Below are 22,943 nucleotides of genomic sequence, written 5' to 3'. Positions count from 1 at the left end.
GGCATCCCTGTTTTTTGAAGATGGGAGGGTGTTTCTGTTGGTTGTTTTGCCCCCAGGCTGTGGGCCGGTGAGAGGAGGGGCACACTGGTGAGCGATAACCACCCAGGACTAGAAAGGGGGCTGTGCATGTGGCTGCCGTCCATGGAGACCCGTCGCCTGGGGCACAGCACAGGCTGGGCTGGGGAACTTCTCAGCGGGGCAGGGGAGCGCGGAAGATGGAGGCTGGAGCCCTGCGCGCCACTCAGCGCGGCCACGTGAACAGCGCCCCCGAGGAAGCCGAGCGGTGGCCTGGGGCCCCGGAGCCAGCACTGGCCCGGGCTGCCACCCCGCTTGCGCGAGGCCACGGCCGGGCCTGGGTCTGGGCCTGGGCCTGGCTCCCCCGAGGCTTTCTCCAGAGGCGTCTCTGGGTGGCGCCGGGGAAACTGAAAGCAAAAGAGATGAAGGGGCCAAGCCGCAGCCAGGAGCGGGCGTGGGCCTGACTCCTCCCTCCGGCGGCTACGCTTCCCTCAGCAGCAGCTGCTGCTGCGGCGGGCGGGCTGAGCCAGCCCAGATGGACCTGGCTGCGGCCCCGGCTGAGGCACGATAGGCGGCTCCGGCTTGGAGCCTCCCTGCGGGCGGGCGGGCTGGGACATGACTCTGGGCGCTCCTCGGTCCCCGGCTCCGCGCGGCAGACGCAGCCAGCAGGAAGTTTGCCCGGGTGCAGCGGCGGCCGGGCTCCCGGCAGCGCCGCGCTCCCCCCATGCACACGCACAGCCCCCGGCTCCGCAGCGGCGCCCAGGAGGCGCCCCGCACCGGCCCCACCATGGACTCTAGCTGGGGCCGGCAGAGCAGCCCGGAGCTGGGCAGGGGCAAGCGGCTGAGCGTCGGGGAGCTACGCTTGTTCTTCGAGGCTCACTGCGCCGCGGCCGCTGCCGCACGGGAGCTGCCGGACCTGGCCAAGAGGAGCTGCAGCCCCCGCAACGGGCTGCTGCCGCCGGTCATCCCGCAGCTGACCGTCACCCCCGAGGAGAGCGAGGAGGCGCAGGGCAGCCCCCAAGGGCCCCCGGCGGACCCGGAGAGCTGCTGGCTGGGAACGGGCAGCTCACTGCACCTGCTGCAGTCCCGCCGGCTCTCCAACTCCTCGCTGTCCTCCACGGGCTCCTCGTCCGTCCTCGAGGACTCCGAGGACGACCTGCTGAGCGACACGGAGGGTAGGAGCCAGGGCATCGTGCAACTGGAGCACGGGGAGGACACCAACCAGGTAGGCGCCCCCCGCGGTAGACTAAGGGCTGCCCTTGCGCAGAACGCTGCGCGGAGCCGAGTGACCCACTCTGGACAGCCCGCTGCTTCCCACGTGCCCGCGGGTCCAGATGCCGCCAGCGAGCCGCGCCGCTGATCTAGAAGCGGCGCCTCCTGGCGGTGCTGGAGAACAAGTGCTATGTGCCTGGGCTGGGGATATAGCAGCAGGGGATGGGTACCCTGGGGATGGGCAACCTTGTTGTGGGCTAATAGAAAGGGGAGGCCTCCACTGCCCCAGCTGTACTTCTGGGGCTGGGTCTCCACCGGGCTGTCCATCTGGCACGTTTCACCAGCACTACGTTAATTTAAAATGAAGGCTGTTAAAATGAAAACAGGGCTGCCCTAATCTAAGCCAAAGGGCTCTTTGTTGCATAAGTGCCTGCGATATCAGGCTCTCAGCTCCACTGTACTCCGTGGTAAACACCAACTTGATAACACAGTCCTCCAACAACATCCAGTCACTGCTCAGCTCATGTGAGCTCAAGTTACTTCCCCTCAGTTACTCCTGTTCCTGTATTGCTGTACTGCAAACAGCAACATATCATGCCTGTGGACGTGGAGAAATACACAATTCAACCTATGCTTCCAGTCCCGTGGTCTCGGAATGTGTATGGGAGTCATTGAGCACTCATCAGACTGGTGTTTTAAGCAAGGCTTCAGTGACCTAACTAAAAGGAAGCTGCTATTTCCCCTTACTCAATCACATAAACTCTGTGAAAAATCCAGCAAGCTGATCAGTGATAATGCTACATGATTCTCTGCGTTACATTGCTGGGGAACTGAGGCTCTTGAAACCCAGCCAAGTGCTGCCACTGTTTCTCTTCTTGTTATGAGATTGCCACCAACCTATTAAGATTTTTTTCAAATTGTTTTGGCATTTTTTGATCACAGGCATTTTTCACTCTCTCTTGTTGGATTTTAAAAATAACATTTTTTCCAGGCGTTTACCAGCAGGTATTTCTGCCTCTCCTACTCCCTCAGTCTCTGGTTGTCAGTTTTTGAGCTACTTTGTGGTGTGATCTTGACAGAAAATTGGGAGGAGCTTGGAATTATTAGCATGCATACTTTTGTCCATTTTGGCAGTAATACATTTTTCCCAGTAAATCCCTTATGTAATTTGGCAGCTGCTCTTATATATAAAGGGCAGTTTTGAAGACATGCAGTTGAGTTGTTTTTCATAGTGGTAATACATATTTTACTTGGTGTTTATAACAACTCTCTGGGTGCCTTGAAACTGAAATGTTTCCTTAGCAAATTGCCTCATCTACCATTCTTGAGACCAACCAATGTTTTATTATTATAGGGTAGTTTATGACTACAGGGTCGCTCACAGTGAATTGAATCAGGAAAAACAGTGTATATTTTGAAACAAGATAAAAAATAAGTGACACAGTGTTGTAGGTAATTCTTCCAGCTGGGTTGTTCTCCTGAGAGTTTTAGGATTATTAAATTAGAGAAAGTATGCTTGAGTGGATAAAGTACAGGCCAGGGAATTATACAACCTTGGTTCTATTCCCATAGACGTGCTTTGTCACCTTAATTGACTTTTCTGTGCCTCGGTTTCCCAATTATGTAAGATAATATCCTGTGTAAGGGTTTTGCAAGGCTTAATTAATTAATATTAATAAAGTTATGATCCTCAGATGGAATCCCCCGCAGAAGGGCAAACTATTATTATGACAACAACATTACTTTAATGTTATTTTTATAAATATCTGTGGCCCATGACATTTGACTTTGAGTTACAGAATAATAGAAATTAAAGACGGGGGGTGGAATATTAGATCATCTAGCTCATTCCTGTCTGCTGTTGCAGGCGGTGAGTGGGTATGATGATGGAACACTGTTAGCTCTGAATACCCAGCATTGAGAGCTGTGGGCTGGATGTGTGGTTAATAGAGAGCAGAGATTCACTGATAGCACTTTATCAATACAAAGAACCTGGTGCCATCCATGCTGGCCCCAGGCTAACTTGTCTCCTGAGAATAGTCTGAAGCAAAACTATCTTCCAAGCCAGGTGTCCTGTTGGATGCAATTTGGTCCAGGTCCATTGAGCACCACTGAGGTCACTGGTAAACCTCTCATTGACTTCAAGGTACCTGTATGCAGTATCAGGCCCTAAATCATTAGTCAGAACAGCTTACTACCCTGCATGTTACATTTTAAAAACATGGTACACAAGTGTATATTTTGGATATAAGCTGTGTTACCCATTTAAAATCCTATTAAGTTTGTTAGCACTATTTAAATCTGGACAGGGTTCAGAGAAAGCACTACGTCTAATTACAAATAAAAGTAAATAATTAAAGAATACTAACTAATGGGGAAAAAAGTGTTTAAACAAATAGAAAAGAAGTACTTGTGGCACCTTAGAGACTAACAAATTTATTTGAGCATAAGCTTTCGTGAGTTTTCCCTGAATGAATCCGATGAAGTGAGCTGTATAGCTCATGAAAGCTTATGCTCAAATAAATTTGTTAGTCTCTAAGTGCCACAAGTACTCCTTTTCTTTTTGCGAATACAGACTAACACGGCTGCTACTCTGAAACCTGTCTTTAAACAAATAGAAAGCAGCCGTCTTAAATGTTTTGAGCTATTATAGGATGGAGAGAGACAGCATCCATTCGAGTGCATGGGAAATCAGGGACTTTCCAAGTATTAGGATAAGTTCTGTTTCTTTAAAATGTTTTTACAGACCTGCCAAGTGTCATGCATTCCCACAGAACAGGTAAAAAGTCACACATTTTTGATGAGAGATACCCTACCCACATGCAAGATCCTGTAGCTTAGGGAAAGGTGTACTGAGCTACTAATCCAAGAGCCCATGCATTCTAATCCAAGCTCCTCTTATGATTGGGTTTAATACTACTTTGCACCCCTCATTAACCAATACCTCATTACCCCTAAATTAGGGGAGACAACCCATTTTACAGATAAGTGTGAGCCTAGACAAGCTCTTTTTAGGCAAAGCTACAAATAAAATCCTGGACTCTATTTTGACAGACCCAAGGCTTATTAGCTTTTCCACACTGCCTTTCAATTTCAGGTGAATTGGGCCAAATTGTGTGTCTGTCTAGCCAATCCTAAAACAGTGGCTATTTCTGCACTGCAGCTGAGAGGTGTAATTCCCAGCTTGGGAAGATGTACACATGCTAGTTTGCTAAAAGTAGCATTGTGGCACAGGTGGCGGCTCAGGCTATTAGCCAGGGTACAATCCAGTCGGAAATACTAGGTACATATTTGGGCAGCTAACCCACGCTGTCAACGACATGCTATTTTTAGTACACTAGCTGGAGCAGAACTAGCGCATCTTCCTGAGCTGGGAATTGCATCTCACAGCTGCAGTGGAGATGTAACCAGTGTGGTTGGACCACATGTAACGGTTTGAGTCTGCTACTGCCTGCATGCATTTAATGTGCATTACTGTCCTTTTAGTTCAAATGGTTAAAGTGCATGCTTGTTGATCCTGGCAGAGTGACCCTGTTTGGGTCCTATAATACTTCCTGTAGTCTCTTTAATCACTAGACCACGCTCTGCTCCCAGGGCCAGGAATCCTGATAGCCAACACTCCAGTGCTAGTGCACAAATAGTTGTGAACCAGTAAGTAAATAGAAAATGTGTGATAAGTGTGTGTTGTGTCCTTTTATGGCCTATTCTTTATAGAGAAAAATAATGATTCCCCCTACTCCACACAGCAGAACTGGTAGAGTTCTGTGTTGTGTATCTCAAGGTTGTGGGTTCAAGGCTGGCTTGTGATTCATGGGGTGAAATACATGCAAGTTAGTGGGAGGACCTCAAGATAGCAGGTGAAATGACTTTATTTTGCCAAGCCTTATAGTTAGAGGTCAGTTTGGATGTTAATATGTGGTAGCGTGGCTCGACCTGGCTAATGCCTTTGGGTCCATGCCCCACCACCACATCTTTGTCACGCTCCAGGAGTTTGAGATGCCAGAGAACTTCCTTCATGTGATCCGAGAGGTGTACGAGGGATGCAGCACCACCATTCGCTCGGTCGAAGGGGAGACCGCCGAGATCCCGATCCGGAGCGGAGTTAAGCAGGGCTGTCCCCTCAGCCCCATTGTCTTTAACCTCGCCATGGAGCCGTTGCTGTGAGCGATCTCCAATGGCACAGATGGCTTCAACCTCCACAGTGAGAGGGTGAGCGTCCTGGCTTACGCGGATGACCTGGTCCTGACGGCGGACGACCCAGAGAACCTCCAATGTATGCTAGATGCCACCAGTCGAGCTGCCGATTGGATGGGGCTCTGCTTCAATGCAAAGAAGTGCACAACTCTCCACATCGATGGCATCAAAAGGGATTCAGTGCAGATGACAGGGTTCCAGATCCAGGGCGAGCCCATCATCCCCCTGGCAGAGGGGCAGGCATACCAGCACTTGGCACGCCGACGGGTTTCCGTGTCCGGCAGACACCCAAGGACACCATCCAGGAGATCTTGCAGGGTGCCGCCAAGATCGATGCCTCTCTGCTAGCATCGTGGCAGAAGATAAACGCCCTGAACACCTTCCTGATCCCCTGCATCTCGTTTGTCCTAAGGGGATCCGCCATGGCAAAGGTACCCCTCAACAAGGCAGACAAGATCATCCGGCAGCTGGTGAAGAAGTGGCTGTTCCTTTCCCAGAGAGCCAGCAACCAGCTGGTCTACATCGCCCACAGGCATGGCAGTGCCAATGTCCCCCGCATGGGCTACCTGTGTGACATCGCAGTGATCATCCACGCCTTCCGCCTGCTGACGTGTGCCGACTCCATGGTAAGGAACATCACAGCAAACGCCCTCCATAACTCAACAAAGAAGCAGATCAGCAGAGCCCCCTTCAACCAAGACACCGCCACCTTCCTGAGCGGTTCCCTGGATGGCAAATTTGGACTGGACGGGCATGAAATCGCTCCACTGTGGTCCCGCGCTCGCAATGCCACCCGTCGCCTGGGGAAGCACATCGGCCGCTGCTGAGAGTGGTACGAGGAGCGCCAGGAGCTGGGAGTCCTGGTGCTGCAGATCAGGTCCGACGACAACACCATCATCACCCGAGCGCCAGGGGCATGCTGGAGAGGACCCTGAAGGCAGCCATCCACTCACTGTACGTGGAAACCCTGAAGTGTAAACCGGACCAGGGTAAAGCCTTCGAACTGACCAGCAAGTGGGACGCCAGCAACCACTTCCTCGCCGGGGGCAGCTTCACCCGTTTTGCCAACTGGCGGTTCATCCACCGTGCCCGGCTCAACTGCGTCCCACTCAACGGAGCTGTCCGCCATGGGAACCGAGACAAGCATTGCAGGAAATGCGGCTACTCCAACAAGACCCTGCCCCACGTCCTGTGCAGCTGCAAGCCCCACTCCAGAGCCTGGCAGCTGTGCCACAACGCCATCCAGAACCGCCTGGTGAAAGCCATTGCACCGCGCCTGGGGGAGGTTGCCGTGAACTGCGCCATTCCCGGTACTGACAGCCAGTTGCGACCTGACATGGTAGTCATCGATGAGGCCCAGAAAAAGATCATCCTCGTCTATGTCACGGTCTCCTTTGAGAACAGGACCCTGGCCTTCCGCGAAGCCTGAGCTCGTAAGCTGGAAAAATACGCCCCCCTGGCCGACACCCTGGGAGCAAAGGGCTACGAGGTGCAGATGGATGTCCTGATCGTTGGAGCCCTGGGTGCTTGGGACCCCCCCCCCCCCCGCAACGAGCGTGTGCTGCAGGACCTGTGGGATCGGTTGACGTTACGCACGGCTCATGCGGCGCCTAATGGTCTCGGACACCATCTGATGGTCCAGGGACATCTACATCGAACACATCACCGGTCACCGACAGTACCAGGAGGTGTGAGCTGGTACGACATCGTGCATCAACTATGGGAAAGGGACTGAGACTTTTTCCATTGGACCATATAAACTGGAACCAAATAAACTGGAACCATAAACTCACTGAACATTAAATCCCACCAAATGAGGGTAAATCCATCCTCATCATCGTATCCGCTCATTATACTCCACACCTGAACATAGCCATTATATGAACAACATACCCCCATATCTCAATGTCTGTACTTTGACCCGTTAAACTTTTACCCCAATCAGGGAGATTGCAGATTATGTATTCCTTACGCCACCCATTCCTAACTGAATTTCGCACCCCTTGATAATCTGTACCTTATTCCCTGATAACCAGAAACTTCTGTGCTTAAACTCAGTACCGTTTTCTTTTTACTTCAACATCATCTTAATAAAATTATTACATTTCTTTTTCGTTGTATTTAGTGTTGGTATTTTGGTTAATGTGAGCTGCCCTTTTAAGAACAGGGTGGGGCACATACCACAGGGTTTGTCTGAAGGAGATTAAAAGCAGTGCCTGGAGGAGATCTTGCTTGTGTGTGCAGAGGGAAGACTGTACCTGTTTAAACACCAGAAAGGTCAGAACTCGATTTATTGAACTTACCTTTCCAGAAAACAAGCTTCACCCTTGAAGGTGTAACCGCACTTACCCAGGGAGTGGGTGCCTCAGGGCAGCTCTAATGAGCTTTAGAGCCTTTTTTGCCTGTAGGTCATCAGTTAGGAATTAAAAGTTGTTCCCATCTGATGGAGGTTTACTGGCCCCACCATGAGTGGAACTTGGTGGGTCTGAGTTTCAACTCCCACCTCCGAAACTGACCACCTCACTTTGTATTAATTGACAAACTGCAAAGAGCAGCATGGACCATGGAGACAGAACTATCCTTGTGATCCCTAGGGGAAGGTCCTCTGTGTCAGGATCAGGGCAGTGTCTGTGGGAAGCTTATTCTACTGCTGCCCTGTTAGCCAGACTTTGTAGCTCTGTACAATTTATTACATTTGCATAAAATGTTATACATGGAGCTGCACAGCTACTTGACAGCTATATTTTTTGGTTAATTAAGTAATAGGTTTTAAAATAACCAACTATTAAAATACATGCTGGATCTTATCCTATGACAGCTATAAAAGTCTCTGCTTTCCCATGCATTCAGTTGGGGACTTACGGTTTCCCATTCCTACTTTGCTTCATGAGATAGGACATCCCTGTTGGGAAGTATATGTACAGTGGTAACTTCCACTGAGAGACCAGTCAAGCCACTCTCAGTCACGAGTCACAAGCATTTCTAAAAACCGCTCTCAAACAGAGATAAGGAAAAATAAATAGGTCAGGTTAGGACCTTCCTATTGGACAGTGTCCCTTTAAAGTGTTTTGCTCAGCAAGTAAGTGACGTGCTATAACGGCTGCTGCACCATGTTAGAGGAATGTGATTTACTAGGTAGAAATGTGCCAAATACACAAACCACAGATTCCTGTAACTGTAACCATGAGAACAGCTGACAGCCAGAAAGACACATTAGATTCTTGCCTGCAGTGATACTAGCCCAGAATTTTTTGGGAATGGTAGGCTATTTAACCTATAGTTTATTTGTTTTGGCTGGTCCTTTCTCTCTCTCTCTCTTCCTTTTTCATCCTTAATAAAATATCTTAAAATAGATAAACATGTTTCATAATTAAGGACTAAAAGTATGAACAGTTTCAGCTCAGGAGATGATTACATAAACTAATCCAGTAGAGAAGAATTTTTATTTTTAAACTGAGATGGGAAGGGACCATAAGGGGTTTATTTTATTTATTTATTTTTTACCTTGTGTGAACTTCATGCTATTCTAAAAGATGCTAGATTGACAGTAACATCCCTGTACTCTGAAGTCATCTCTTTGTCCACAGTCTAAGGGCACGTCTTCACTTGCAACGTTAAAGCGCTGCCGTGACAGTGCTTTAACATGGCTTGTGTGGTCGCGGTGCGGAGCTGGGAGAGAGCTCCCAGAGCTGGTGCACTGTTTACACTGCCACTTTACAGCAGTGAAACTTGCAGCACTCAGGGGTGTGTTTTTTTCACACCCCTGAGTGAGAAAGTTGCAGCACTGTAAAGTGCCAGTGTAGACAAGCCCTTAGTGTGACGTGAACAGCAGCAGTGCAAGCTTTCCCTCATCACCCTTTCAATGTGCCTCAACCCAGAGTTGGGCCTTTTAACCTGAGGATAGTTCCGTTTCCACAGCACACTTAAATGGTGCCCCCTGTACTGACATGCCAACAGTATGGGTGCTAAATGGTTCCAAGAATTAGATACGTTCATGGAGGACAGCTCCATCAATGGCTATTAGCCAAGATGGTCAGGGATGCAACCCCATGCTCTGGGTGTCCCTAATCTCTGTTTGCTAGAACCTGGGAGTGGACAACAAGGGATGGATCACTTGATGATTGCCTGTTCTGTTCATTCCCTCTGAAGCACCTGGTGTTGGCCACTGTCTGAAAACAGAATACTCAGCTAGATGGACTATTGGTGAGACCCAGTATGCCTGTTTTTATATTCTTAATTTGTGGCCTCTTATTTGAGGACATTTGTCTAATAGGAACTGAACTAAGACTCAGTAACTCATTTCTAATAGTCTACTAAATACCCCTCAGTTCCATTAGCCTTTAGTTATTTCTGAGCTGGGGTGGATTTGAAGTTATGACCTAGGAGTTAATAGACCGTTTACCCCATCATTAGTCTCCTGAACCATTCAGTCTCCTGTTACGGTTTTTATTTTAAATATTTAAAAGGACACAGTTCCTGCCTGGCCATGCAGGATGAACTGGGAGGAGCAGATGCAGTACTGTTGCATAACTGTTCATGGAAAGATTGGGTGTTTGTGTTTTCTTCCTTGTACTTTCAATATGCCGTTGAAACCTGTTTGCAAGGTGTGGTGTATCTGGAGCATGGGGAGGAAAACAACAAGTCTGCATCATCAGGAGATGTATCAATGTTTAAGGAGGGGTCAGTTCTAAAAAAAAAAAAAAAAAAGCGCCTCTGGGCAGATCTCGTTGGGGTTGGTTAACAGTGGAGGTGGAGAATACTCATGAGAAGTGGTGCAATGCAATACCTATAACTAAAAGGAGTGCTGTCTAGTGGTTAGAGCAGTGGATTGGGAGCCAGGAACTCCTAGGTCTATTCTTGGTTCTGTCGCTGGCTCGCTCTGTGACCTTGAGCAAGTCATTTAATCATCCAGTAATTCAGATCTAGCCATGGGGCCACATAGAGAGAACAACTCTCTAGCCCAGTGGTTAGGGCACCTGCCTGGGATGTGAGAGACCCTGGGTTCAGTCCCGCTGTTCTAATCTCTCTATTATTTTACCACAATGGAACAGCTTCAACAGGAGAGAGGGAGCCCCCCATCAGAATATCCCATAGCTCAGTGATTAGTGCATCCTCCTGTGAAGACCCCCTATTCAAATCTTTAGCAGAGAGGGGTAATTGAATCTCGGTCTCCCACATCCTAGATGAGTGCTGTAACCAATGGGCTAAGAGGTATAAGGCGGGCGCCACCACTATGAATGGTGTTTGAATGTGATGTGAGCTGGTAGGCTGCCTCTGCACATGTCTACAGGATCAGGCTGCTTGAGCAAGTCAGGTAGCCAGATGGCTGCCTTTCCCTGGTTTGTGAATTGCCCTGGGCTTAGGCAGGAAATAGGCATCTGAATGCCTCGGGAAGGCAGCAGTATGCATGTCCAGAGGTGGGAACTTTTACCAGGAAAATCTCAGTGCAGAGTGAGTTTAGATGCCTGCAGGATTTGATGAGAGCATTATGGCTCACAGTGGAGCCAAAACTGGGATGTAGGCACCTGAGTGCCTTCATGGATCCAGTCTTCCATGTCCAGGGCTTCAGCTCCCTTAGCTAAGAGTCAGTCCCTTTGGAGTTTGCTTCCCATGTGTAATGGAGCATGCATCCCCCTATGTCCTGGATCACTGCAAAAACTGCTCAGACTCTTCTTTTGGTGTCCGTTCCATGTAGCTTATTCAAGTCCCCTCCACCAACGCCTGTACAGTAGAACAGTTCTAATACTTACAACCTTATCTGCCATTGGGCAGTTTCCTCTCCCCATGAATGCGTTCTGACTCTGCCTTCTCCCCTGAGAGCCTCCGGTGGACCTTCACTAAGTCCCCCCAGATCAATGAATATCCTGAGCCAGCATCCATGATCCCCCCCCACCCTTAGATGCCTCCTTCCTGCCTTTATAGGGATAGTAGGCATTTTCCTTTTTAACCCTGCCCTTGAGAATCCCAGTTCATCCACAGAATTGTGCAAACCCTTATTCCATTTTGGATCAGTCCTCTTTTATATATCCTGGCCTTCCATATTGATAGCATGCTATTCTCTGAAAGAATTTCTTTCGCCTCCTCCTTTTTCTTCTTGGGGCATTTCAATTTGCTGCCGCTTCTCCCTGGCTCTGGGCCCCTTGGTGGCTGGACCTCTTTTCTGGGAAAGTCAGCTTCTAGGAACTCTTCAGAGAGTTTAATTGCAGCCTCCAGGGTGTTGGGCTGGTGCTTCCTCACCCAGACTCTATTCTCAGGGAGGCTATGGAGAAATTGTTCCAGTATCACCAGGTCCATAATTTCCCCTACAGGTCAAATATCTGGCCCTAGTCAGTGGGTAGCCGAGTCTGTTAGCTTTTCTGCTTATTCCCTGGGTCATACCCCTTCAGCCCATCTAGTCGCCAAAAATTTCTGCTGGTACTTTTTGGTGAAGAGTTCCACCTGATTCTAAAACAGCAGCCTTCATGACAGTCATAGTCACAGGCCGGTGATCAGAGTGCTGACCCAGCTCTTAGGATACTGCATCTGTCACACCATGGAAGTAAGCCAGGGCCCAAACTTGGTGACCATGGTGCTTTTGAAATTAGTGACATTTATGTGTAATAACTAGGGATCACACATGATTTCACAGAGAAAGGGGCAGAGACAGAATGAACCAACCTGTCAGCCTGTTACATGGTGGAGCTCAGGTAGGGTAGATTTTGATTTCAGTTATTGTGAGCAGCCCTTTTTACCCTTATCCTATCAACAGTGTCCCTTCTAACAGGTACACAGCAGACAGAAAGGTATTGCATGTTCATATAGTAACACCATTTGGGGAGGGGGAGAACTTTTGGTGAGCAGGAGTTAGTCTCCATCCTTTCATCTTGCATTTATCTACGAGCAGTAGGAACAACATAGTGAAGACTCTGGGCTAGCTACCCATCCAGTAACTTTCTAGTGATTTTATTCACTCGGCTTGTATATCGCTTCCTATTTGTCCTGACACTAATGGGGAATGCTATTGGGATAAAACATGGAAAGCAGCTGCTTCTTTTTGCACAATAAACTGAACGTTACAGTAGGGGCAGAATCTTCCCTTCCTCCATCAAACACTGAAGAAACCCATCCTGGATACATCAGTTCTAGCCAACTACCTCGTGGTATCAAACCTTCTATTCCTGAGCAAGCCTACAGAGAAGCTAGCTGAAGGCCAACTGCAAGCTAATCTAACTGAAGCTGACACTGGAGACCCAGCAGAATCTGGATTCAGGCCATGATGGGGGACAGAAACTGCTTTAGTGGCACTGATTGATGATCTCCTGCTGTCAATGGATGGTGGATAGAAGTCCATTTTCATCCTCCTGGACCTCTGTGCAGCATTCAACACTGTTGAGGATAAAATACTGCTGTCTCACCTGAGAGAGGTGGCAGGGATCCAGGGGAATGCACTAAAATTGTTTACATCCTTCCGGAAGGATGTACCCAGCAGTGGTGATGGGAAGCTGCACCTCTACCACTAGTCCCCTTGCTTGCATTAGTCCCACAAGGATCAGTTCTCTCTTCTGTCCTTTTCAACATCTAATACGTAGCCACTGGAGGAACTGGTCAGATGACATGGACTCAGATGTCAGCAACAGATAACACACTGCTCTACATATCCTTCACTGCCTACAACCTCACCCCTACCACCAAGATTCAGTGCTTGGATGAGATCAGTTCTCTGGTGAATAACAACTGGTTGAAGCTGAACCTGAGTAAGACTGAGGTGATGCTGGTAGGCAAAGCACTTCGAAGCGTTTGCAGCCATGGTACCGTCTCTGTTGGTGGAAGGGCAATAGAGTCCATAGTTTAGGAGTGCTTCTGAGTTCCTCTCTGGTGCGAAGGGCTCACATAGTAGCATCTGTAAGTAATGCTTTCTACCAACTCTTGAGGGTTAGGACACCCTGTCCTGCTTCAGTGGATGATGACCTGGTCTGAGTTATACATGTCTTTGTCACCTCCTGTCTGGCCTATAGCAATGTAAATATACCTGGGCATGAAGCCATCAGCCCTTAGGAAACTTCAGTTAGTACAGAATGCTGCAGCATCTTTCTCAGCAACACGTCAAACTTGTCCTCCACTCTCCATGCTGGCTTCTCACAGCACACTGGGTCAAGGGCTCAGTCCTCGTTTTCAGGGCACTCAGTGACCTGGATTCAGCAAATCTAAAAGATCTAAGGATTATCAAGGACAGCCTTGATAATAGGTAGTGCTACCAGCCCACCTATAATAAAATAGACAGCTGGCTAGAATATACTCAGTATCCTCTACATTTGGAATGTCCAATGGTCAGACCAGAACACTGGGAGTCTCAAGACTCCTAGGTTCTTTCCCCAACTCTGAAACTGACTCAGTGTATGCCTCAGGCCCATAATCTCTGTAAAATGAGTATGATGATCTTTAAATCACAGAGATGCTATGAACTTAATGAATGTACAGTGCTTTGCTGTTCCTTATATGATAAGCACAGGTGAGGCATTATTACTGGCATTATTCTTTTCTTCTTCTACTTCACTTCAGATGTGACTGAAAATGAAACAAACAAAAGTCAGAGAGAAAATGGGAATAGATTTAAAGTTTTTTCTGTTTTATGACATTTTTGCTCTTGAGGACTCTTTAGTTATTAAAGTTCTGGGGTGTTTATATAGGAGACAGTATTCTAGTTTAGGTGAATAGGGACCTCTATTTTCAAGCATACGTTTAAAGAAAATATAAGGTTTTTTCAAGCTGAAATTTTCTGGTCTTATTTTGAGAACTGGGACATTTTTAAAATACAAGTTTGAAATTTGAAGGTTGGTTTGGCTAGCATTTTAGTTACTTGAACAGAAATAAACAAATTTTAGTCTGATTTACTCTTCCTTTAATCAAATGTATGTTCTTTTCCAGTTCTAAAACCTAAAACTTGCCTTTCCCATTAATGCACGTTGAAGATTAATTGCTTTGCCTAGAGTGGTCACTATAAAAATTGTCAAATTTGCTGCTTGCAAGCTATTATTGTATCCTGAGTATTGGCTCAATCCAGTTCCCAGTGAAGTCAATTGATAGACTCCCATTGCTGTCAGTGGGGATTTAGGTCAGGCTCCATTTGCAGTATTCCCAATACAAAGTATAGGGATTAACAGTAATTATGCCTGATTAAGCAAAAGTACGGAATAAAAAGAGGAAGTCAGGCTACAAAGGTATAAAAAGGAATATTCTCTCCCCCACACCCCACCCTGATTTTAATTAAAGAAAGCTCTTTAATAAAAGCTTACATTGACTGACTCTGTGGCCTTGGGCAAGTCATATAGTAAACTGTGTGGCGATTAGCCAAGATGGTCCGGGACACAACTCCTAGATTGGGATCCAGACTTTGTGGGTCTAAACCCAGACTCTCTGAGATCAATTGGACCTGGAACAATGGATCTGAACCTTCTCAAGCTTTGGGGCAGTTCAGATTTGGATCCACATTTCTGGCACTTCTTCCAAACGCTGGGAAAAGATATAAATCCCTGTGTATGTGTTCAGTGTTACTAGTAGCATTATTCATTTAGATCAGGGTGGGCAAACTTTTTGGCCCAAGGGCCAAATCTGGTTATGGAAATTGTATGGTGGGCCATGAATGCTCACAAAATTGGGGGTTGGGGTGTGGGAGGGGGTGAGGGCTCTGGCTGGGGGTGCGGGCTCTGGAGTGGGTCCAGAAGTGAGTTCAGGGTGCAGGATCAGGGCTGGGGCAGGGGGTTGGGGCGTTGGAGGGAGTCAGGGGTGCAGGCTCCCTCAAGCAGCTCCTGGAAGTAGCGGCATGTCCCCCCTCTGGCTCATGGTTGCCAGCCAATGGGACCTGTGGGAGCCCCCTGGCTGCCCCTATGCGTAGGAGCCGGAGGGGGGGCATGCTGCTGCTTCCAGGAGCCGAGCAGAGCCATGGCATGCATGGAGCGGGGCAAGCACCGGACCCTGCTCCCCGGCAGGAACTCGAGGGCCAGATTAAAAAGTTAGAAGGGCCGGATGTGGCTCCCAGGCTGTAGTTTGCCCATATCTGATTTAGATGCAGAGATCAGTCAGCTCAGCCTGAAGCCTTGGGTGGGGTAAATGGGCGTGCACTTGACCTGATTTTGTATTCACGATAAGCATTGCCTGCTAGGGGCTCCTGATCCAGCATGATTCTGACTCCCTGCCTTTTCAAGCCACACAAGTCCTGGAAGGAAACAGATACTGGTTCCACAATGGGTCAGCTCTATTCAGAGGAGACTTCAGTCTGCAGAAACAAGGCAACCTTTCCAACTATCAGCTTAACACAGTGCAAAATGCTGGGCATCAGGTATGCTGGATTTGTAAGTGATCTACTTTGGTTGTTAACTGTTTGGGAAGAGCACCTGAAGTCCGGGGATAAACACCTCTTTTACCTTCTTCGTACAAATCCAAACAGATTAATAAAATTACATTAAATGACTAACTCTTGTAGTCCTTGCTTCGGGCCAGATCATCCTTTCCTGTGGTAAAACCTGCAGGAGAGGACTCTGGAGGAGGAAATCGCTGGTGCCCTTGTGCCCTCTCCTGCTGTTACTCCAGGCACTGGGATGTCCTAGCAGGATTCTGCAGACAAGATAATAAAACCTTTTATAAATGCTTTCAGAGAGCCTGTCTGTGACGATTTCTCCAGCCTATCAGTCAGGGTGGTTTTTAGGCACAAGCAATGCAAATGACTGCTTGGGGCCCTGTGCTTTAGGGGCCTATGCCAGCCTCACCAACTCATGACTTGATTCTACAAGAATCACGGCAGGACCAAAGGGGGAAGGCCTGACTTTCCCCCTCCAACCAGAGGACCAGAGACTGGGGAAAGCCACATACTTTTAGGATCCCAGTGATCCTGCACTGGCTTGCCAAGTCTCACCTGGGCCCAGACTCCCACTCTAGGGTCAGATGATACATTTTCTCCCACTCTGGCAGCCAGACTGGAGTGGGAAGTAATTCATGATTTAATTTCCATTTTTTCTCCCCGACTCTTCCTTCAGCCTCTGTCTGTCTAGAATTTATTCCCCACTCATCACAGAAATATTTAAGCACTGTGTTCCCAGTCTTGATTTGAGCCCTCAAATTGTGAGACCAGACTTAGCAATTCTGCCTGAGAGGAGCCAGGGGGTGGGCTGTATAGGAGGTGGGATGGCATGGAATGAATGAAGTCAAACAAATTATTTTATTTGTATGTTGCACTCAGTAACAAGGCATCCGATGAAGTGAGCTGTAGCTCACAAAAGCTTATGCTCAGATAAATTTGTCAGTCTAAGGTGCCACAAGTACTCCTTTTTAAAAATAATACAGACAGAGCAGCGGATTCAATCTTGGCTTGTGAAGTAGCCTGGGTGAACTGCTAATTCCCTGCATGCACCATGAACCATAATCCATCTGCAGTGACATCTTATATGTTGCCTTACTTTCCCTATCCTCAGCTGCTCTGCTTTGGAGTATTGTTGTTGGTCACTGTTGGATTCTCCTATCTATTTCCAGTCTGGCAAGCAAGGCTGCTGCTGATTCCAAATTTTCAGTCAACTAGGTTGTGTGGTTCCGCAAGGCACACTAAGTTTGGCTTGCAATTCTGCTGCCAAGAGCCCATGGTAGTAAAGTGTGTTTTTGTGTCTGTCTATTTTATTGCAAGGGTGAGGTACAGAATGACAGGTAGTAACCACGTGTAAGCTGCATGTGTTTACTTTCTTAGCAGGGTAAACAGATTTTCTTAATAATTTGCAATTGACATTTGTGTTTGTAAAAGGTGAGGGATCCCCAGGATCTTGATGGTAAAACGCTTTGTTTACGTAGAGGGCAGAGAAAGTACTACTCATCACAACACACAAACAGCAGCATACACACCCACCATATCTTAGAAACCCAGACACTGGAAAAAGAAAAGGAGTACTTGTGGCACCTTAGAGACTAACCAGTTTATTTGAGCATAAGCTCAAATAAAGCTGTAGCTCACGAAAGCTTATGCTCAGATAAATTGGTTAGTCTCTAAGGTGCCACAAGTACTCTTTTTCTTTTTGCGAATACAGACTAACATGGCTGTTACTCTGAAACCAGACACTTTGGGTCAATTTAAATCTGATGCAAGCAGGTGTGATTTCTTTGACTTCAGCTGACTCCCAGCCACTTATGTCAGGTCTGAATTAACCCCTTGCATCAAGACTGTTGTCTGGAAGGGAACATTTTAAATAATCCCTGATTTGCTGGGGTTAGGAGGGAATTCAGCCTCTCTTTCCTATGCTAGTCCGTTAACAGAACCTAGCCCTGACCATAGTGGTTCTGGGGCAAGAGGGGAATCCTTCTATCCTATATGTTTCCTACACTGTTTCACTAACAGGCCGAACACTGCCTTGGGGGTACGTGACCAAAAGCTCCCCTGTATCACACCCTATGCACCACTGTAATAATCTTTATACAAAATATGCCTTGTTGAGATATCATCTGAATGCTAGTGACTCACTGGCCAATAACATCATGGTGAAATGTATGTAGCAACATTATATGCAAAGGTATGAAATCCCCCGTATAATGCTCTTAGCACATGTTCAAAACCACACAGCCCTGCCAAGGCAAAAGTTGTTAAACAGGTCTATCCTAAACAAAGGAATGCGCGTTTACCTCAATTTACGTGTAAGTAGTAAATAGGGTCCACAAGACAGCAGGAGGAGGATATAGCAGGAGGGAAAGCAAATTTGCATTTCAGCAAACACAGGTGAGTAGAGAGAACATGGAGCCTCCTTCACCAGCAGACTCCATGTCACCTTCTTTACTGCTTGAATAAACTTGGCGTTGAAGGGTAACCCTCAGAAGAATCCACTTCTGAGGTTCACTAGATTATAAAAAAAAAAAGGGGGGGGTGGGGTGGGGACAGAGAACCCTAAGTGCTCTCTTTCACCTAAGAAGACAAAGGGACCAGCACCTTTGGGCCTCTGGGAGAGATCCTGACTAAGGAAAGGGTCAGTTACCATCTTCCTGGAAGACTGTGGATGAGAAAGGCCAACCTAAAGAAAGCTTGAACCAAAACGTGTTTGATTAAGTTTTAGACTTTTGGATGCATGTTTTCACTTTTATTTCTTGTAACGGTTTCTAACTTTCTCATTCTTGAATTCACTTAAAATCCTATCTTCTTTTGTTTTTGTTTTATCTTTAATCTAAACCAATCCAGTGCTGAGTTTAAACTGAACTTTTGTGTAGCTCCAGTTAAAGTAACAAACGGTTGAATATTGACTCCTTATAGGGGCAATGGTTGTTTTAACCTTAATACATATTCTTCACAACTCAGAGATAGATGTAGGTTTCATTTTTTAGAAGGTACACACTATACATTTTTAAAGTGATTTATTTGGAAAACTTTTCAGGTTAGTTTTACAGCTATATCAGAAAATGAATGATAGTTTGGTTATTTCATTTACCAAAGGTAATTGAAGCAGATATTTATGAAGTCATTGGGAGGTGAACTATCTCCAATTCAACAGGTTAATCATTAATATTTGGAGGATTTCCTTGCCATTCTGTATTAGGAGGAGAACATCACCAGACAGACATTTAAATTGTTGTATTTAACTAAAACAACAATGTTATGTATTCTGGATTTTTTTTCTTCAACAGCAAATATATAATACTTTAACAAAACAAGCATATGAAATTTTGAATTTAGTTAAACATTCAGGTTTTTTAAAATCAGGTTTGTTTTTGTTAAAATTGTTTTTAACTAAAATAGTTAAATGAAAATTAAAAAAAAAATTAAATTGACTATGTCAGCCAGGCAACATGAAAATCTTAAAATACTGGCTTCTGCAGCTAACTCAGTCGTCTTCACCTTCATTTTCCTGTTTGTTCATAATCTGGAAAAGAAAAACAAGATTTCCTACTTTTTCAGGTCCCAAGCAATTTCTCAATTTGGAATGAAGTAGTCCAAAGGAAGAAAATATTCTTTCTACACCGGCAGAAGAAGCTACTGCTGTTAAAAGTGAGATTATCACTTCAACAGTCTCTGAATCCAAGTGCTTAAGTGACTTCCACCAGTTCACTGGTGTGACTTTCTTTAAATCATCATCAGCAAACATCCATTTCTTGAATGGTTCTTATTCCCAAACTGGGTCTCCTTTATGGCCTGCTGCCATTATAGGTTTTCCCTTCTAGTAAGAGAATGGTATGGTAGAACTCAAATCAATGAAGACTAGACTCAGAAAGACCTCAAGACTTCTGGAATATGATGCACCAACATTTTCACTTTTGTTTTTACTGCCTGTCCCTCCCTTCTCACACTTATCTCCAGACTTCTTCTCCTTATCCAGATCTATTGTGCCCCCAACAATCTTCTATTCATTTAACTTTTTGAAACTTTTCACTTTAGAGAGAGGTAAGGGATTGACTCTGTGTACACAAATTTGCAGAGGGACAATAGGGTTGTCTGTTATTTCTCACCTCTCTCGCTCTCTATTTAGTTATTTATTTTATTTTATTTTATTTAAAAACATTTTTGCTGTTAACAAGCATGTTATCTTTGGAGACATAAATCCACAGTTTGAGAACTGCAATACTAAGCATCTTCTAGACTGAGCACTGAGTCCCATTGGGTAGATAGAAAGATTAACCTAAATAATCTATACAGAAGCTCCTGGAACCCCATAAACTTTTCTTAAACATTACATGAATATATTGTCTCACTATAGAATTAGAATTTATAATCCCTATTCCATGATGAGATATCTTTTGAGCTATAATATATCTTAATTAAAACTATCTTTTGATAGGTTTTTCCTCAAAAGGCATTTTATCAAAAAAAAATCTGATTTAAATTAAAAAAGCAGATTTTTTTAAATTTTTTTTTCTTAAATCATTGATTTTTATCCACCCTGCTTTTAATACAGTGGTTTGGAAAACTCACACAATGAGGACCTTAAAGTGGTGGGTTATTAAGCAAAGCAATTGCTTAAGGATGTGGCTTTCCTGTAGGTAAATACCACACCCCTTTAGTAACAATGTCCTGGTGTGTTGACAGTTGCATTCCTTTCCAGAGGCTGGGCCCTATCTATACACTAGAGTACTTACTGGATGAAACAGTAACTTGTTTGTAACCTTTCAGAGGGGTGTGGGGTGTTGGTCTGGAGGACGCAAAGGAGGAGAAGTCAGATGGAATGTTGGATTTTGCCTTGTGGTAGATTAGCAGAGCAGCAGGAGAACTGTTACTACTGTCTGCATGTCTGATCAGCCCCTTTCACAGCATTTATTTTTTAGATTTGAATAACACTTTGTGTTTACACTATGCACTGGCTTCTATCTGAGGGTCTCAAAATGCTTTACAAGCACTAATGAATCAGTCCTTTCAGCACCCCTGTGAAATAGGTGGTGGTATCCCTAATTGGGGAAACTGGAGTGCAGAGAGAATATGTGACTAGTCCAAAGTCACACAGTGAGTCAGTGGCAGAGCTCTCCCCTAACACTTGTACATTATCAGTCAGTTTTCTTCAAGACTGACCATCTCAGGACCATGTTGATTCTCTGAATCAATTTTATTCAGTTCTGCTGAGATTCTGGGGGAGATGGGAGAGGCCTGTCCTGCCACTACAACTGGACTGATGCCTTTTACAGAGTGTTAAAGCAAGGTGTCATGAAGTGGTGAAGTACTGGGACTGTTGGCAGAGATTGCTTGTGCCTTCCTGTGGGAGTGGAAAGTATCAGCTTTCCTCAAATGAGTAACTGTTGGCCCCAGCTGAAGAAATACTCTTTCTAACACTCTGGCTAACAATTGTCTAACAATCTTGCAAATTATTATATTGGCTTTAATATACCTGGTGATGAAACTGAAAGAAAATATTGTGACTAAGTAGCTTTGATGCCATATAAAGCCCTTTGACTTTTGGCCTGGGTTTGATATGGAGACTGTGGTTTTACTTGCTGAGGAACCGTTAGGCCTGGTTTACACTTAAAAATTAGATCCACCTAGTTACATTGTTCAAGGCTGTGAATATTTTTTGACGTAGTTAGGTCAACCTAACCTTCTGTGTAGATGTGGCCAGGTCGACAGAAGAATTTCTTCCATCAACCTAACTACGCTTCTTAGCGAGATGGGTTAACTACATGGATGGAAACCCCCTTTCTATCAATGTAGGCAGCGTCCACTCTACGGTGCTTTAGCTGTACAACTGCAGCTCCATAGCTGTGCCGCTGTAGTGTAGACCTACTACTAGTGATGGGCAGAAATCAGGTGTCCATGTTGATTGCTTTAGATCAGTCAGTGGCCTCTATTTCATGAGGTTTTGTTGACTGTCCTTTTGCACTGGTAATGGTGGATGGAGTCTTGCTCTGTTCTTTCCTTCTGAGGCCCTGGATCATGATGCTGGGAAATTGCACATCTATCTATCCATTTATAATGTAGTGATTAGACAATGAAGGCAGCTGCTTGAGGGCTCAGGGTGCCACAGGATCCTATTCTGCCACCTCGCCTCTTCAACATAGACATGATGACACTTTGGGAGACAGTGGGAGGTGTTGGGCTGAAAGGCACTCTGTGTTTTTCTTTGGACTTGAACAGTGCAATTTCTTTGCTTTCCCAGTTCCTGGGTGAAATAGTCCCATCAGATAGCTTGAAGGTGATGATGGTAGGTAAAGGGAAGCATTTTGAGGGTGTGACAAAGATGGTGTCTGCCCCAGGTAGTCAGAACATACTTTAGAGTCCAACTCTCTCCGCCTGTACCGTTCAGGCTGTTGAGATAAACTCCTGTGCTTGTGCAAACAGTCCCAACATTTGATTTCTGGGGGACTAGAGACATGACGAAGGGCCATCAGCTCTGGAGCTTGCTTCCCTGTTGGACCAACAGTACTCTAGTTTGCTGACCATGAGGACATGGCGTAAGGCTCATTTATTATTTGAGGAGGGTAATGGTGGGGTGAATTAAGTTGGTGGTTTTGAAGTAATTCTTTGGAGGAGAAGGTGGTCAAAACCTGTCAGTTTTATTTGTATGCTACACATGCATCCAGAGATTATAATAATTTATTTATGAATCTTAAATTAAATAATTCAGCAAATTTTTACCCCTAGGCCCTGTTCAGGGAGCAGGTAGTGTTCCAGAATTACAAAATAGCTAGCAGGGCCTCTGCTCTACTATTTCTCTGGTGTGGAGAGGGAAAGTGCATCTGGAATTATGGAATGAATCCAGGTGTGTGCTGGGAACGGAGATAACATGCTCTTAGGAACTCTGCCCCATGCTAAACATCGATTCCTCTCCCCTTCGTATTGCCCAGCTTTTCTTTCCTGAATGTCCTGCTTCTCCGTAGTCACTGTGAGTGTTCTGCAGATTTGCCAAGCATTCTTAAAAGCAGCACATCAAAGGGGTTATGCACTGTGCTAAGTAATGCACTGTGAGTCATGGCGGAGGGGAAAATATGGGGATGCGAAGTTTGTGTCTTGCAAGGGTTTTTTGTTTGTTTCTGGTTTTGTTTTGGCTTATATCACTGAATATTTCTCATCACTCTGAAGGACTAGCCAGCCTGTCCTGACTGTG

The 22,943-nt window shown here is 46.0% G+C and overlaps 1 protein-coding gene across 2 annotated transcripts in view; it reads left to right on the top strand.

Moving 5' to 3' along the window:
- The first annotated feature begins 231 nt into the window (after positions 1 to 231).
- The window catches only part of ITPKA (inositol-trisphosphate 3-kinase A), a 47,253-nt gene continuing 24,541 nt past the window's right edge, over positions 232 to 22,943 (top strand). The window contains exons 1-2 of one of the 2 annotated variants that reach the window (XM_084631450.1): positions 232 to 1,240; positions 15,560 to 15,736. In XM_084631450.1, coding sequence (XP_084487576.1) covers positions 740 to 1,240; positions 15,560 to 15,736 — 678 coding nt within the window. In that variant the 5' untranslated portion in view covers positions 232 to 739. The remainder of the gene's footprint in view (positions 1,241 to 15,559; positions 15,737 to 22,943) is intronic. The other variant, XM_084631451.1, reaches the window with a different exon arrangement.

This window comes from Lepidochelys olivacea, assembly GCF_965140295.1.
Source record: "Lepidochelys olivacea isolate rLepOli2 genome assembly, chromosome: 6".
In the NCBI taxonomy this organism is placed as follows: Eukaryota; Metazoa; Chordata; order Testudines; family Cheloniidae; genus Lepidochelys; species Lepidochelys olivacea.
The sequence above is the reverse complement of the archived record's forward strand: the minus strand, read 5'-3'. Positions and strand labels throughout refer to the sequence as shown.